This window comes from Perognathus longimembris, chromosome 7 (assembly GCF_023159225.1).
Source record: "Perognathus longimembris pacificus isolate PPM17 chromosome 7, ASM2315922v1, whole genome shotgun sequence".
Lineage (NCBI taxonomy): Eukaryota > Metazoa > Chordata > Mammalia > Rodentia > Heteromyidae > Perognathus > Perognathus longimembris.
In genome coordinates, this window is record NC_063167.1 from 7,489,345 (window position 1) to 7,505,002 (window position 15,658).

Genomic DNA, 15,658 nt, shown 5'->3' on the forward strand with positions numbered 1-15,658 from the left:
GGGTGGGGTTGGAGCTGGGGCCTCCGGACCCCAGACACCTCGGGAGCCCCACCTCCAGGTCAGGGCTGAGAGGCTCTTCCCGCCCCAACGGGAGGAGGGGGCGGGCCATTCAAACCGCCCCAGGGAGTGTCTCGGGGCGCTGGTGCCCCTCTGGTCTCCGCACGTGTCTGCTGGGGACGCCGCGGGAGCCGCAGGTGGGGGAGGAAGGCTGAGCCCTCCGAGTGGGCAGCCACCTCTGCGGTGGCTTCACAACGTGCGCCCGGCGGCTGGGCGGCCCCGCTGCTCTGAGCGCCCGGACGGCACGTGGGCGCCGTGCTTCCCGGCCGGGTGCCGGCTGCCAGCCCTGCCCAGCGCCCATCCCGCCCGAGATGCGCGCCCTCCTCCCCGCGGTGCTCCCGCTGCTCCTGGGGACGCTCCGGGCCTTCCCACAGGTAAGGGGTGGCAGGAACCCGCGGTGGAGCGGGGGTGGGGCCGCCGGCGGTCTGGAGAGAGGATCTGGGGCGCACGAGGAGGATGAGCGCACGGGGCCATGGGGGCCGGGGTGACAATCTGGGGCCCTGGATTATGCAACTATCCGCAGAGGGGAGGCTGGCTGGAGGGGGCAGGTTTGGGGAGCTCCATTCATTCATCTTGGCTGACCTGAGGGTCTATCTCGGGTCCCAGGCAGAGCAGGTGAGGCTGGTGGGGTCCTGTGCGGGAGAGGTGGGCCGCTCCTGGTGGACCACGGGCCAGGCGGGAGGGGAGGGGAGCGTGGGCAGGGGTTGGGGCGGCCAGTGGTCTGGGCTGAGTGTCCTGGGGCCCGTGGTGGGCGTTTGTGGACGGTGGGCTGTGGTGGCACAAGTTTGGGAATTGAATTAGGAAAACAGTACCTTGGAGCAGCCACTAATAAAGTAGGCATGGACGGGGGTGGGTGGCGGGGGTGGGGGGTGGGGGGAGACTCAGTTACTCCTCAGGAACCGCCAAACCAGCCAGAGCCCAGGTCTGCAGGGAGACAGAACCGGCTGAATGGATGCTGGAAAAGAAAGGGAAGGGGAAGGGCTCCTCTTTTATTTATTGCTTTGCTGTCTCACGCTGGAATGAATGCTAGGGCCTGATTGCCCTCCAGGGCAATGGTGACCCCCCTTCCCCCTCCTAATCCACACTGGATTTGTCCTATCAGAGTTTCTATTTTATGGCCAGTGGAGAGATAAGGGGGATAGCATAGATCTTTGTTTTAATTGGTATTTCCTGACTGCACAGGATACGGAGCACCCCTTGTGGGCAAAGGTCTAGGTGGTGTTTGGTCATGATGCTGTCTCTGCTCCCTTTGGTTTTTCCAAGTGAAGGTTTAGGAATAAAGTAATAATAATAATACTAATAAATCTCAAATCAGGACTTGAATTTCAAATCCTTTAATAATCTCTATTTGGCTGGGCGCTGGTGGCTCATGCCTGTAATCTTAGCTACTCAGGGGGCTGAGATCTGAGGGTCAAGGTTGGAAGCCAGCTTGAGCAGATAGATTCTGAGAGCCTCTTATCTCCAGTTAACCAGCAAAAAGCTGGGCGTGGAGCTACCAGAAAGCCAGAAGTGGCACTGTGGCTCAAAGTGGTAAATGAGCAAAGGAGCTCAGGAACAGGGCCAAGTCCCCAATTCAAGCCCCACAACTGACACCCCCCCCCCAAAAAAAAATCTCTATTTGAAAGCTGGTGGCTCACACTTGTAACCTAGCTACTTAGGAAGTTGATATCTGAGGATCAAGGCTGGAAGCCAGCCTGGGTAGACAAATTCTGAGAGCCTCTTAGCTCCAGTTAACCAGCAAAAAGCTGGGAGTGGAGCTGTGCTCAAGTGGTAGAGGGCCAGCCTTGATGAGAAAGTGTGAGTTCAAGTCCTAGTACTGGCGCGCACACACACACACACACCCACCCACACACACACCTCCATCTGATTTTGCAATAAGCACCTTCTCTTCTGAGGAAGAATTGTCCTGCTTTTGTAACATGACCAGAATCACTGTGACGCACATCCAGAGAAAAGAGTTATTTCTTCACAGGGCCACCCCTTTCACCCAGGGAACTCCCAGGGTGAGGCAGGGCAGGGTGGGGGGTCATCTTCCTTCCAGTGACCTCTGATAATTTACAATTCCCCATATCCCAGCTCGCTGTCCCTGAACTCCGGCTTGTCTGGGGAGCTGGTGGGGCACTGTGGGCGTGACCTTGGGCGTGGCCTCGGAGCCAGTGGGTGTGGTGTGGGGGCGTGGCTTTGGAGTCAGTGGGGGGCTGTGTGGGCGGGCCTTTGAGCTCTGTGGCTGGGAGGGCAGAGAGGTCTTACAGGGTTGATGCTCTGTGGGCGGGGCTTGGAGCTCAGTGGGTGGGGCCAGTGGGCAGGGCTCTGGAGTTTCCACCTGAAAAACTTGCCCAGAAACTCCAAACAGTGGCTGCCCACTGTGGTGGAGGCCAGGGGTGCCTATAGCAGGGGGTGAGGGTAGTGAGTCTCTTTACTCAGTCCGAGAACAGCCCTGCTGGGGACCAGGGCCCCTTACTGGAAGTAGCTGAGGCTCCCACTCATAACTGACCTCAGCGGGTTTCTGTGTACCTGTGATTCATGCGTGTGTGTGTGTGTGTCTGTCTGTCTGTCTGTACTAGGGCTTGAACTCAAAGCCTGGGCACTATCTCTGAGCTTTTTCTTTTTCTTTTTTTTTGGCCAGTCCTGGGCCTTGAATTCAGGGCCTGAGCACTGTCCCTGGCTTCTTTTTTGCTCAAGGCTAGCACTCTACCACTTGAGCCATAGTGCCACTTTTGGCCTTTTTGTATATATGTGGTGCTGAGGAATTGAACCCAGGGCTTCATGCATACAAGGCATGCATTGTACCACTAGGCCATATTCCCAGCCCCTGAGCTTATTTTTCATGGCTGGCACTCTACCATTTGAGCCACAGCTCCACTTCCAACGTTTTGGTGGTTTCCTGGAGATAAAGAGTCTCACAGATTTTCCTGCCTGGGCTGGCTTTCAACTGCGATTTTGATACTTCCTTCTCCTGAGCCACGGATACCAAACCACTGCACTTTCTGGCCTGCTGGCCTGACAGACAGACAGCCATCCTGGGTCAGGAAACAGGACCACCTCCTGACATGGTCACACACAGGAGGGAAATGGAGCAGAAGAAGATCCAGCCTGGGGGGTCGGGGCCCTGAGGTGCTTGGGGAACAGGGTGGCCTGTGTGGCCCCCATGAGAGCATGCAGGGACCTGCAAGACGGTGAGGCTGGGAAGGAGGTGGGCGGGGCCAGGGCAGTGCCACCACATCTGCTGTGGACAGGTCAGGAGCAGGCAGCCAGCCCCTGCTGTGGTCCAGAAGAGAGGGAGCGGACAGCCGACAGGACTTGTGTATGGAGCCTGGGAAGCCAGAGGGTGGGGGGGGAGGCACCATCTTCTCCATGGTCATTTCATGATGAAAGGACAGAGAGAGAGGGGGAGGCAGGGGAGGGGAGAGCGGGAGGAGGAGGAGTATGGTGGTGCACACCTGTAATCCCAGCTACTTAAGAGGGACAGGTAGGAGGTTTGCACTCCGAGAGTAGCCAGGGCCTGAAGTGGAAGGTCATGTCTGACAAAGAAACAAAAACAATAAGGGCTGGGGTTGTGGCCCCCAAGTGGTAGAACTTTGACTAGATTACAGACATTGAGTTCAAACCCCAGTGCCACAGATAGGTAGAATGATAAAATGATAGACAGACAGATAGATAGAGGCTCTGACATACCCAGCCATGTAACATTAAAATCTCCTATGTGGAATTCCCTGTGCATTTTTTTTTCTTTTGCTCTGTTTCTGCACAGTCAGAATTGGATGCCACACTATTTGGGGAAGGACAGTTAAGTACAGACATGCCAGTAGGCTCACAGATGGACTCTCTTTGGTCCTGAGACCTGGGTCTCATCTCCCCCTGCTCCTACCATCCATCCCACCATCCGCTGAGTGCTCCCCGACCCCCCCACCACAGCCCTACCTCCCCATCCCTGCCCCTTTGCTGCCTTCCCCTTGGAGCCCTCCTCCCTTCCTCTTGTCACCATCTCTCTGGTCTTCCAGCAGTAAGTGGAAGTGCACATCCTCTAAGTACCTGCTCTGAGTCCCCAGACTCGGCTTTTCCTTTGTGATTCAGCCATGTTCTGGCATCATCTAAATAATGATTCTTCTTCATGAATTTATTCCCCAGTTGTTTTTTTTAATTGAGTGTCTCTGATGGTTCTGTTATGGGAGACATCCTCATGAATGAAACATAACCATCTAGACCTAGCTGTGTGTGGCCCTACAAGGCCTAATCCAGGGCCGGCCTCGTGTTTCCTTTCTGGAAGAGGGCCATACTCATTTTGTTTTGTTGCTACAGGAACAAAATGCATGAGGCTGGACACATTATTAAGCAAAGAAGTTGGTTTCAGCCAGTTTGGGAAGAAGATGGAAGTCTAAAATTGGATGGCCTCATTTGCCCCTTGTGAATCTTTCTCCCCACTTGGCTGTGCCACAACAGGCAGATGTCATCATGGCCAGAATGTTCAGGAGAGAGGATGTGGAGAGACAAGAAGCCAGGGAGATTCAGGGCCCAGCCTTGCTCTCTGGGGAACTAGCCAGGGGCCTAAATAGAACTACATGAGCTGCGTGCTGGTGGCCCATACCTGTAATCCCAGCTACTCAGGAGGCTAAGACCTGAGGATCCACATTCAAAGCCAGCCCAGACAAAAAAGTCCATGAGAGTCCAATTAACCACTCCAAAACTGGAAGTGGTGCTGTGGCTCAAAGTGCTAGAGTGCTAACATTTATCAAAAGAGCTCAGGGATAGTACCCACCCAGGCCCTGAGTTCAAGTTCCAGGACCAACGGAAAAAAAGAGCCACCTTAATCCCTATCAAGGTGACACCCCAGTGACCTGGCAGTAGGCCCTTTCTTTTGAAATGCCCACTCTGAGGACCTCACTTCCTTTTGGGGGACACACTTAAAATGATCTCCACAGCCTAGCAGAGCCTCAGGCTTCTTCTTTGTCCTTCCTGTTGTTTCCTATGGTAGCTGTCATTACCCACAGACTCAGGTGTTCAACACAATACAGAGTCCTTCTCTTTCTCTCTGAGACAGGGTCTTGCTATGTAGTCCTTGTGGATCTTCAGCTCCCAATCCTCCTGCCTCAACTTCCCCAATGCTGGGATTATAGGTTTACACTACCATGGCCAACCACGAATCAGTTCCTTCTTGTTCTGCAATTACCTATGTCCAAAGTGATTGTCACTGGGCTAAAACCAAAATGCCAGCAGGGTTGGTTCCTCTGGAGGTCTTGAACTCGTGGCCTAGGTGCTGTCCCTGAGCTCTTTTGCTCAAGACTAATGCTCTACCACTTTGAGACACTGTGCCACTTCTGGTTTTCTGGTGGTTCATTGAAGACAGAGTCTCATGGACTTTCCTGCCCGACCTGTCTTTGAACCATGATCCTCAGATCTCATCCTCTCGAGTGGCTAGGATTACAGGCGTGAGCCACCAGCGCCTGGCCAGACTCCATTTCCTGCCTTTTTCACTTCTAGAGGTGACCTGGCCTCCCGGCTCAGGCCCCGCCCTTCTCTGATAAGGAGACCCTTAGGCAGCCAGGATCACCCCCCACCCCCGGGGTGGCCTGGAACAGGGAATGAGCTGGCAGATTTGGGGTAAAGCTCCAGGTGAAACAGAGCCAGTGGCAGGTGGGAGCCAGAGGCCAGCAAACAGTTCAGAAAGCAGCTGGGCTCTGGAGCAGGGCAGGGGTGTCAGAGTGCTAGAGGCAGCACGTCCCACCCCCTCCTTGGGGAGCAGCATCTGGTGGTAAAACCATGTGCAAATGGGCGTCCAAATCCTGGTTGCAACAAGGCTCTAGGCAGGTTCTGTAACTTCCCTGTGACTGTTTCTCCATCTGTAATTTCCCTGTGACTGTTTCTCCATCTGGAACATGGGGTGGTAGCTGTTTGACTTTTCCCACCAGAATCAAAATTGTTGTTTTCTTCTAGTTCTGGGGCTTTGGGCTTTATGGAAGGCACTCTACCACTTGCGCCCCACCTTCAGCTTGGCCTTTAGTTAGTTCACTGGAGATGGAGTCTTTCTTGTGTGCTCATACTAGGGCTTGAACTCAAGACTTCGCACTCTTCCCTCACATTTTTGCTCACGGATGACACTCTACTGCTTGAGCCATCTCTGCTGGAGATGGACACTTTCCCCCCCCCCCCCAGGGCTGGCTCTGAACTGTGATCCTTCTGATCTCATTCTCCTGCATCTGGTTTTGACACTTCTTCCTAGTACTTCTTGAACGTTATGTTACAGCTTGCATGACTCCCTGGGTTGCCTGTTAAAATACCAGCTCCCATTTCAGGAAACCATTAGCCAGGCTGTCGTGGGGCCTGGGTGGCATTTCTGGGGAGGTCCCTGATGACATGGCAGGGCGGCTGCTGGTCCTGGCGCCTTACCTGACTCACCGAAGGGCTGAAGGCACGGGGAGGCACTGTGGACGGGAGGAGGCTCGCCTCGCCCCTGCCCAGCTCTGGACTCTGTGGGGATTTTGCTTGTCTTTATGCCTTCCTCCCCACCCTAGTCTCCACAGGTGTGGCCTAGCCTGTTCTACTTGATTGTTTTCCCTTCTACTGATTGAGACCAGGTGGGACTTTTTGAAAGTGAAATTTACCAGGTCTCATAGGGAAAACCAAACCTACAAATAGAAGGCCTAGCGACTCGAAGTTTCTTTTCATCTTGGTGGAGCGGAGATTGGGCCTCAGCCCCTGCCTCTGCAGCCCCGCACCCTGCACGCACATCACTTTGCTCGAACCTGCTGGGGGAAACCCTGCCCAAAAGCCTCCCTCCAGTCCCTGGGTTCCCCCCACCTACTCCTCTCATTCTGATCCCTCCTTCCTGCCAGGTAGGCGCCACAGCCAAGACCCAGCTGTGTCTCTCTCCATTGGGGCAGCGAGTGCTGGCGGCCCATCCAGCATCCGTACCGTGCCCATGGGGTGGTGGGTGGTTGAAGGTCTGCAGTTCAAATCCTCCAGTGTCACAATGTTTGTCCAAAGCCAGGGTGGGTGAAAGAAGGGGGCTGTTAGGGCAGGAAGAGGGCACACTGGGGGGGGGGGGTTAGCATGACCAATGGGGAGACCACAGGGCACATCTGGGAGGTGTTAGGGTGCTGGGCCTGGGGCCCATTTGGGTGGCCACAGAGAGGTCTGGCAGGGCGGGGCTCAGGCCCCTGAGGGCCCTTTCTAGTTTACAGACCGTGGGTATCCTGAAAAGGCGGGCTTTCTCCCCCAGCAGTGGCGTCTCCAGTTGGCAGTTCTGGGTGGCAGACCCCTTGGGTAGGGGTTACAGGTCAGCTGGCCACACTCAGATTCTGAGCAGGCCACCAGGTGTGGTTTGGGGAGGGCCCCTTGGCCTGTGGAGCCGGGTTCCCATGGCAACGGGCCTGAGGGGGCTGCCAGGTTTGGGGACTGTCCTCGTCCCCAGTCCCATCCCAGTGTGCACACACTACTTTGAACCTATTTGGGGCTCTTGTACAGTGATGGCACTGTAGGCAAAGGGACTCCGCAGTGGCTCTGCGGCAGGAGGTGTCTGGGGTGGGGGGGGACGGGGTCTGTGTGCCCTTCCTCACAGCCAGGCCCCACCTACCATGCTGGGAGTGGCTAGGGGCACCCAGAGGCTCCACCCCTCTCTGAGGTTAGGGGGCCTGTCACTTTCCTCTATCAATCCCACGTGGAGATAGGGCTCCTAGAAGGACAGGGGCCCACTGCCCCCAGGGACAGCAGGAAGATGGCACCCCCTTGTGGCCAGCCACAGACACACAGCCGCAGGCCTGCCACCTACCCTCAGAGCACCGGTGCCCTGCAGGTGCCATCATTCCAGTTGTGGTTTGTTACACTGGCTTTGCTTCTTGATCTCTCTCTCTCTCTCTCTCTCTCTCTCTCTCTCTCTCTCTCTCTCTCTCTCTCTCTCTCTCTCTTTCTCTCCACATATTATTATTGTTACTTTTTAAATTTGGAATTTAGTTAAAAACATTGTAACCTTTATACCTACACATTTCAGTGCACACACATACACATGTGTGTGCACCAGGGCTCGGCCTCAGGACCTAGCCACTGTCCCCTAACTTTTTCACTCAAGGCTATCAGCATTCTACTCTTGAGCCACAGCTCCATTTCTGGATTTGGGTGGTTAATTGGAGATTAGAGTCTCATAGACTTTACTGCCTGGGCTGGCTTTGAACTGCGATCTTCAGAGCTCAACCTCTTGAGTAGCTAGGACTATAGGCATGAGCCACTGGCACTGAGCTACCTAGACCTCTCTTGTACAGTATTAACTACACCAGCCTGAGTGAGGAGAGCAGGGGCAGTTGGAGAGAGGAGGAAGGGCAGGCAAAGTCAGTCACTATATTCAATGTACATTATGCAAAATTTGAACCATGTAACTTGAGGGTAGGGATGGGAGAGGGAGAGGTAGGAGAACCAGATGGGAAGGGTGACATTGATCAAGATGCATTGTTCTCATAATCCAACTGGGGGAACGAAAGCCCTTCTGTATAACTACTTTAAAAATAAGCCAGGAGGGGCTGGGGATATAGCCTAGTGGCAAGAGTGCCTGCCTTGGATACACGAGGCCCTAGGTTCGATTCCCCAGCACCACATATACAGAAAACGGCCAGAAGTGGCGCTGTGGCTCAAGTGGCAGAGTGCTAGCCTTGAGCGGGAAGAAGCCAGGGACAGTGCTCAGGCCCTGAGTCCAAGGCCCCGGACTGGCCAAAAAAAAAAAAAAAAAAAATAAGCCAGGAGTTAGTAGTGGCTCACACCTGTCATCCTAGCTACTCAGGAGGCTGAGATCTGAGGATCATGGGTGGAAACATCCCAGGTGGGAAAGTCTGCGACTCTATCTCCAATAAAAAGTACCAAAAAAGCTGGAAGTAAAGCTGTGGTTCAAATGGTAGAGTGATAGCCTTAGTCAAAAATGCTCAGGGACAACATGCAGGCCCTGAGTTCAAGCTCAAGGACTAGCACACACACACACACACACACACACACACATACACACAGAGTCCTCTTCCTGATTTACCTTCTGTAATGTGAGCCAAGTCTCAGGCCTGGCCTTGACATGGGTGGGCACCAGGCTTCCAGGCCGCAGAGCTGGAGAGGGATGGGCGTCTAGGATCTGTCTCCCTTCTTACCAGCTTCTTTGACCCTCTAGGAGCGAGCCTGGAAGTCCACTTGTGCCGGAGACCCCAGCTTCTACCATGACCAGGCTTCGGGGAAGTGCTGTTACCGCTGTCCTTCAAGTGAGAAGGGGGGATGGGGCGTGGCGGGTGTTGGGCCTCAGGTTTTGATCCTGGGGGAAGGCGGGGAGGAGGAGAAGGGGAGCCAGAAGTCAATGTGAGTGGCTACTGGTTTCCGAGGACCATCCCGAATGTTCCGATTCTGGCGCTGGCTGGCTCAGAAGAGCTGGGTTCAGGAGGCGTTATCAGGGAGCTCCTCTGTCCGCACCACAAGGGCTGAGTTTGTGACATTGTCACAAATAAGGATTTTAGGAATGCTGGTACCAGTCACTCATCCCTGAAATCCTAGCTTCTTACAAGACAGAGATCTCAGGAATGCTGTTCAAAGCCAGCCTGGGCAAAAAAGTCTCTTATCTCTAATTAATCCCCCAAAAAAGTGGAGCTGTGGCTCACGTGGCAGAGTGCCAATCATGAATGAGAAAAGCCAAGTGAGAGCCCATGGCTCTGAGTGTAAACCTCAGTACCAACACACACACACACACACACACACACACACACACACACACACACACACACACACACACAGAGTATCTACCATCAGGGCTGTTCATGGTGGAAAGGCAGCTGGAATTTCGCTTAAGTTTACCTTAGGTAAGAGTCTCCTTTGTACTGGACATCTCACATGCTGTGTTCTGGCTGTTATACTGGTTTGTCATCAGCTGGGCCCAGAGTACCAAGTCTGGTTAGTAGACCTCTGAATTTGGGTCACTGTGACGTGGTAATCCATTTTCTTGAACTATCCTTTTTTGAAAAAATATATTTTTTTATTTAATGACTTTGTTGTTGTTTATGTCGTACCGAAGAACCGAACCCGGGGCCTCATGCATGCTAAGCAAGCACTCTACCTCTAAGCCACTTTCTTGAAGTATCCTTTTTAAGACAATAGTTTGTTGGGCACAAGTGGCTCACACCTGTCATCCTAGCTAGTCCAGAAGCTGAGATCTGAGGATTGCAGTCAGAAGCTGCCTAGGCAGGACAGTCCACTTTAGAGACTCTTATCCCCAGTGAACCCTCAAAATGAGATCCTAGAGTCTTGGCCTTGAGTCCTAGTGCTGTGCACTTTTCCTGGCTGAATTTCAATAGCCTTATTTAGAAAATGGGGCAAATACAGGACACTGATGAAGAATTCAGGAGATCATGATATATGTATAGGGGTACACAGCCCTGAATTAAAAAAAACTCACAGAGAAAATGGTAAAGTCCATGAGCCTCTTAACTCCAATTAACCCTCAAGAAGCTCAAGTGGAGCTGTGGCTCAAGGCAAGGCCAGAGTGCTAGCCTTGAGCTCAAAACTCAGGGCCCTGAGTTCAAGCCCCAGGATGGACACACACACGTTTGTAAATAAGAATATTTATGCCAGCCACAGGGAGAAAATCACATGCTTTCTGCTTCTTTCCTGTCCTCCCTGTCCCCTCCCACCTCAGCTCTCTCTGCTGGGAAGCTGGGACTGACCCCCCACCCCCCAGCTGAGCAGCCCAGGCCTGCATGCTAGGTGGGGCTTTTTGCTGGAGTTTTATTGACCCCATACTTCCGGGCAAGCCACAGAGGAAAACCAAAAAACCCCTCCTTCTGTCTTGCAGGGAAATGGGTGACATTTTGCCTGCTGTCTGCCATCGGCGCTCTGGGTGGCGTGGCGGCAGGTGGGTGGGTTGGTGGAGGAAGGAAGCGGAGAGACCTTCGAGGTGGATAAGCTCAGACTTCTTCGAATCCCTCTCTTCACCCAGACCTAGAATGCCTCTGCGTGCGTGCATGCGTGTGCGCGTGTGCGTGTGGGTGTGCACGCGTGCCAGTGCCAGAAGTGGGGCTTCCACTCAGGGCCCGGGTGCTGTCCCTCAGAGTTCTCGCTCTAAGCTCACACTCAACCACTTGGGCCCGACTCCACTTCCGGCTCTTTTGGGGGGTTCACTGGAGATAAGAGTCTCACAGACTTTCCCACCCTGGCTGGCTTTGAACCTCCATCCTCAGATCTCAGCCTCCTGAGTAGCTAGGATGACAGGCGTGAGCCCCCTGAGGCAACTTTCAGGGGACTAGGAAGGGGCTCTGGGTGGGACTGATGGTCAGGAATGTTCCAGATCAGCCTGGCCTGGTCAGATATGAGAGCTGTGGGCGGGGGTGGATGGACGGCAAGGGTTCTCTGTGTCGGTGGTTGGACACCACTGGGGCAGAGCCATGGACCTTGTGGCTTGAATAACAGCAACATATGGTCCTCCAGTTCTGCAGGCCGAAGCCCAGGGCCAAGGTGCTGGCAGGGCTGCACTCTCTCCCAAGGCTGTGGGGGAGGAGGCGGCTTTGCTCCTAGCTGCTGCTTGTGAATTAGCTCTTGGTTCGATGTGAGATCACCACCGTTGGGCATAGGAGAATGAGCTACATTGGGCTCTGATGGGTTTTGTCAGAGATGCCAACCAAGTCTCAGAGGCAGCAGTGTTTTAGCTATGTCATGTAGGCAGAGTGGGAGTTTGCTAGGGAAGAGAAACATTCCCGGAAGCAGCTTGTACAAAGGCCCTGGGGCAGAAGGGAGCACAGCACCTGAGAGGAATAGAGCAATGCCACAGATGTGAGAGCAAGGAGGCTCTGGGTGGGTTGACCCTTGTTATCCCTGGTATGTTCCTGGGCCTCTATCTTGGATCTGTGAGGAGCCTTGGGAAACTTTAGGGGAAGGGGGGGGTGTGGATCAGATTTGCCTCCGAGAGATTTCGGAGAGGACTCCGTTGTTGTCCTCTGAGCTGAAGAATGATAACTACAAGCAGGCCAGAATCTTGCTATTCTAGAACAGGGAAACTCAAGGGTGAATTTCAGGGGATCCTGAACCTGAATGTGTGTGCTTACTTAAATTTGCCTCTGAATTTCCTCTGAATTCCTTGCATTATTGATCAGCAGCAGAAATCACAGATACTGCCTATTATAATAAGTTGCTGTAGGTATCATTAAGTATAGTTTAGCCTTAATATCCCCTTAAAAGTATGACAGTTCAACTCTGTATGTGTGTGTGTGTGTGTGTGTGTGTGTGTGTATTGGGGCTTGGGTACTGTCTTTGAACCTTTTTGCTATAGGATAATGATCTACCACTTGAGTCACAGGTTCACTTCTAGCTTTCTTTTTTCTGGTTAGAGATAAGAGTCTCACGGATTTTCCCGTCTGGGATGGCTTTGAACCATGATCCTTTGGCTTGCAGGCATGAACCACCAAAACTCACTTTCTACCTTCTTATTAAACAATTGTGTATGTGTGTGTGCATACTAATACTGAAGCTTGAATTCAGGACCTCTTGTGTTTGCTTAGCTTTTCTGCTCAAGACGGGTGCTCTACCACTTGAGCCATACCTCCACTTCTGACTTTTTTTGCTGATTAATTGGAGATAAGCATCTCTCTGATCTGTCTGCCTGTGCTGACTTTGAATCACAAGCTTTAGATCTCAGCCTACCCCTCATACCGGCAGAAGGAGTAAGGCGTGTCCTTACCGGACTGCTCTAGGCTGAAGTGGGATGCCGAAATCCCTTCCTCGGCCCCCATAATGTGTCAGGAACCGCAGGACAAAGATAACGGGGAGACGGTTGGATGGTTGAATGAGTCTCAAAGGATTTAATTGGGAGGGGGGTTTATACAGCGGGAATGGCGGGAAAGGGAAGGACTTGGGCCATTGGCTAAGCCGGGCTGCCCATCAGGTGATGTCATGAAACTTCCTTTGTGGGCTGGACAATCCCTATCATGGTGGCACGCACGTGTTCGCCCCCCAGGGGCGGGGGGCTTCTTTTCCGGTTGATGCCGGAAGGTGGGAGGGACTCGCTGTTACACTGTCCCAGGGCTGGGGGAAGGGCAGCGTCTTGCTCTTGGCGCCCTTCCCCCACCAAGGCCCAAACTGAGTCCCCAACATGCCAGTATCAGTTTGGAAGAGGGTGTTTGTAGTTTATGTATTTGTGATCTTGTCCATCCAGAGGTTTCCCCAGAGTGACTAGAGGCACAGAAAGTTGTGGGAGCCCCTGGTCTAGTTTATTTTGGTTGTTATAACTAAAAATCCCAGTTGTGCATACAGTCAAAAAAGACATAAATAATTTATGGCCTCGGTAACAGCGAGTTAAACGTGGGATTTAAGTAATGTTCTCAGGTATCCACCTCTTAGCCTCTAAGTTACTTCCTTCTTAGGCAGGTCTGGCCCCTGCCACAGTCCCCTGGCACTCTGGGCTAAATGGCCCTTTCAACCAGAGATCCAGAAGTAAAGGCAAAGCCTCCTTTCCAGGAGCCTTTGTGAATAATCTCAGCACTGGTGGCTCATTGGTTGGCATATATGCATCACATGTTCATGCTGAACCAATCACAGTGGTTGATTAAGATGGAGTGCTCCGATTGGCCTGTATGGGTCACATGCTCATCCTAAGCCAATCATATTGGCAGAAAAGATGAACCATTCTGACTGGCCCTCCAGGATCATGTGGAAGCACTTGCCTACAAGAATGTGGCTGGACAGAAGCCATTGTAGGTGCTCACTACCCTTTCATCCGCTCTACAGTCAACATCCTGCTTCTCTTGTCCCTGTAAGGTGGGGAGCAGATATTGTGGGGTGTTTTGCATGATTCCCAGTCAGCCTGGGTTAGGATCCTCAGGGCCTTGGCTCCAATGCCCCCCCCCCCATTTCTTGCAGAGGAGAGGATCCCCTGCCAAGAATAATGACAGCCAGGGCCCACCATGTGTTGTTCACTTGTGTCAGGCACCCTGGAGGCCCTTTACAGAAATCCCACCGTCTCTTCAATCCTGTCAACATCACTAGGAGACGGGTCTCACCACTGATTTACTGAGAGTGAAGGCATGATGACCGCCCATGATGGCACAGAGGACAAGTGGCCGCTCAGGAATCCCAGGCCTGACTCCTCCACCATCCCTAGCACACGAATTGGACAGACACATTTAGGGGTTACAGTTGGAGGTGGGAGGGGCCCGGAACTGGCAGATGGTGGGTTGGGTAAGGTCTCTGCCCCAGTGGCCTGGCCTGGAACGTCTCTGCTTCTTTTCCCAGGATGGACCCCACTGACGTCATGCCCGCAGGGGTCTGCCGATTGCAGGAAGCAGTGTGAGCCTGATTACTACCTGAATGAGGCGGGCCGCTGCACAGCCTGTGTGAGGTGTTTGAGAGGTAAGGAGCTGTTCCCCAGGGGCTCCTTCTCCCCAGGGGGACCTGGCTGATGAACATGGCAATTTTGTGGGCTTAAATTTGGAACTGGCTTCTAAGAGCCTCAGTTTGCCTTTCTGAAAGTGTGAACTTCTGTCTCTATACTCTGTGTGTGTGTGTGTGTGGAGGTGGGGGGGCTTGGATTTGAACTCAGGACCTCAAACACTTTACTGGGCAGGTGTTCTACTGGAACCACACCTCCAGTCCAATACTTTTCAGAGATTTAGCATGTTCCCTGAAGGGCCCTATTTAGGGTTTAATCTTTATAGCAGCTCTGGGGAAGTTTCTTTACTTCTGTTTCCTTTCCTTTTCCTTTTCTTTCTTCCCTCTTTCTCTTCTTTTCTTTTTGTCAGTGGTGGGGTTTGAACTGAGGGCTTAGATGCTGTCCCTTAGTGCTGGTGGCCCATGCCTATAATCCTTCCTAGCTATTCAGGAAGCTGAAATCTGATCCTGGTTTGAAGCCAGCCCAGGCAGGAAAGTCCATGAGGCTCTTACCTCCAACAAACTAGCAAAAAGCATGAAGTGGACCAGTGGCTCAAGTGCCAGTCGAGTGGAAAAAGCTAAATGGGAATTTGAGACCCTGAGCTTAAGACCCAGGATTAGGACAAAAGAACAAAAAATAAAGAAAGAAGAAAAAGAAACAACAGCGGGGCATTGGTAGCTCACCTGTAATCCTAGCTACTTAGGAGGCTGAGATCTGAGAATTACAGTTCAAAGCCAATCTGGAAAGTGAAAGCCTATGAGACTCTTCTCTCCAATGAACCACCAGAAAAACTGGAAATAGAGCTGTGGCTCAAATGTTAGAGCACTAGCAGAAAAGCTAAGGGAGAGCACGCAGGCCCTGAGTTCAGAGCCCCAGGATTTACACACATGCGTGTGTGCACACACACGCACACACAAATACACAATTTAAAAACCCAACAACTATTGAATCTTGACAGCTCCCTGGCCCCTCTGCTGCAGGAATGCACCGGGTGGCTTTAATATCAGCCTCACATAGACCGGTACATTCCGGCTTGGGTGAAATCACGTCTGTCCTGATCCCTTCTAAGCTCCCTCTGACCCATATCATGGGATCCGCTGGCTGGTCTTGCTGTCGTCTTTGACAGTGATCTGTCTGTGAGCCCAGGTCCCTCGTGCCCCATGCAGTCCTCACTGTGTCTGCCTTTCTACAGCCTTAGAGTCTTGCTACGGGGTCTTCTACATGGGGTTTTCGAGA

The 15,658-nt window shown here is 52.8% G+C and overlaps 1 protein-coding gene across 1 annotated transcript in view; it reads left to right on the forward strand.

The window, feature by feature from the left end:
- Nucleotides 1-368: 368 nt before the first annotated feature.
- Tnfrsf8 (TNF receptor superfamily member 8) overlaps nt 369-15,658 on the forward strand; it is a 33,379-nt gene continuing 18,089 nt past the window's right edge. The window contains exons 1-4 of the mRNA XM_048352074.1: nt 369-431; nt 6,888-6,962; nt 9,194-9,281; nt 14,287-14,403. Of these exons, the coding sequence (XP_048208031.1) occupies nt 369-431; nt 6,888-6,962; nt 9,194-9,281; nt 14,287-14,403 (343 nt within the window). The remainder of the gene's footprint in view (nt 432-6,887; nt 6,963-9,193; nt 9,282-14,286; nt 14,404-15,658) is intronic.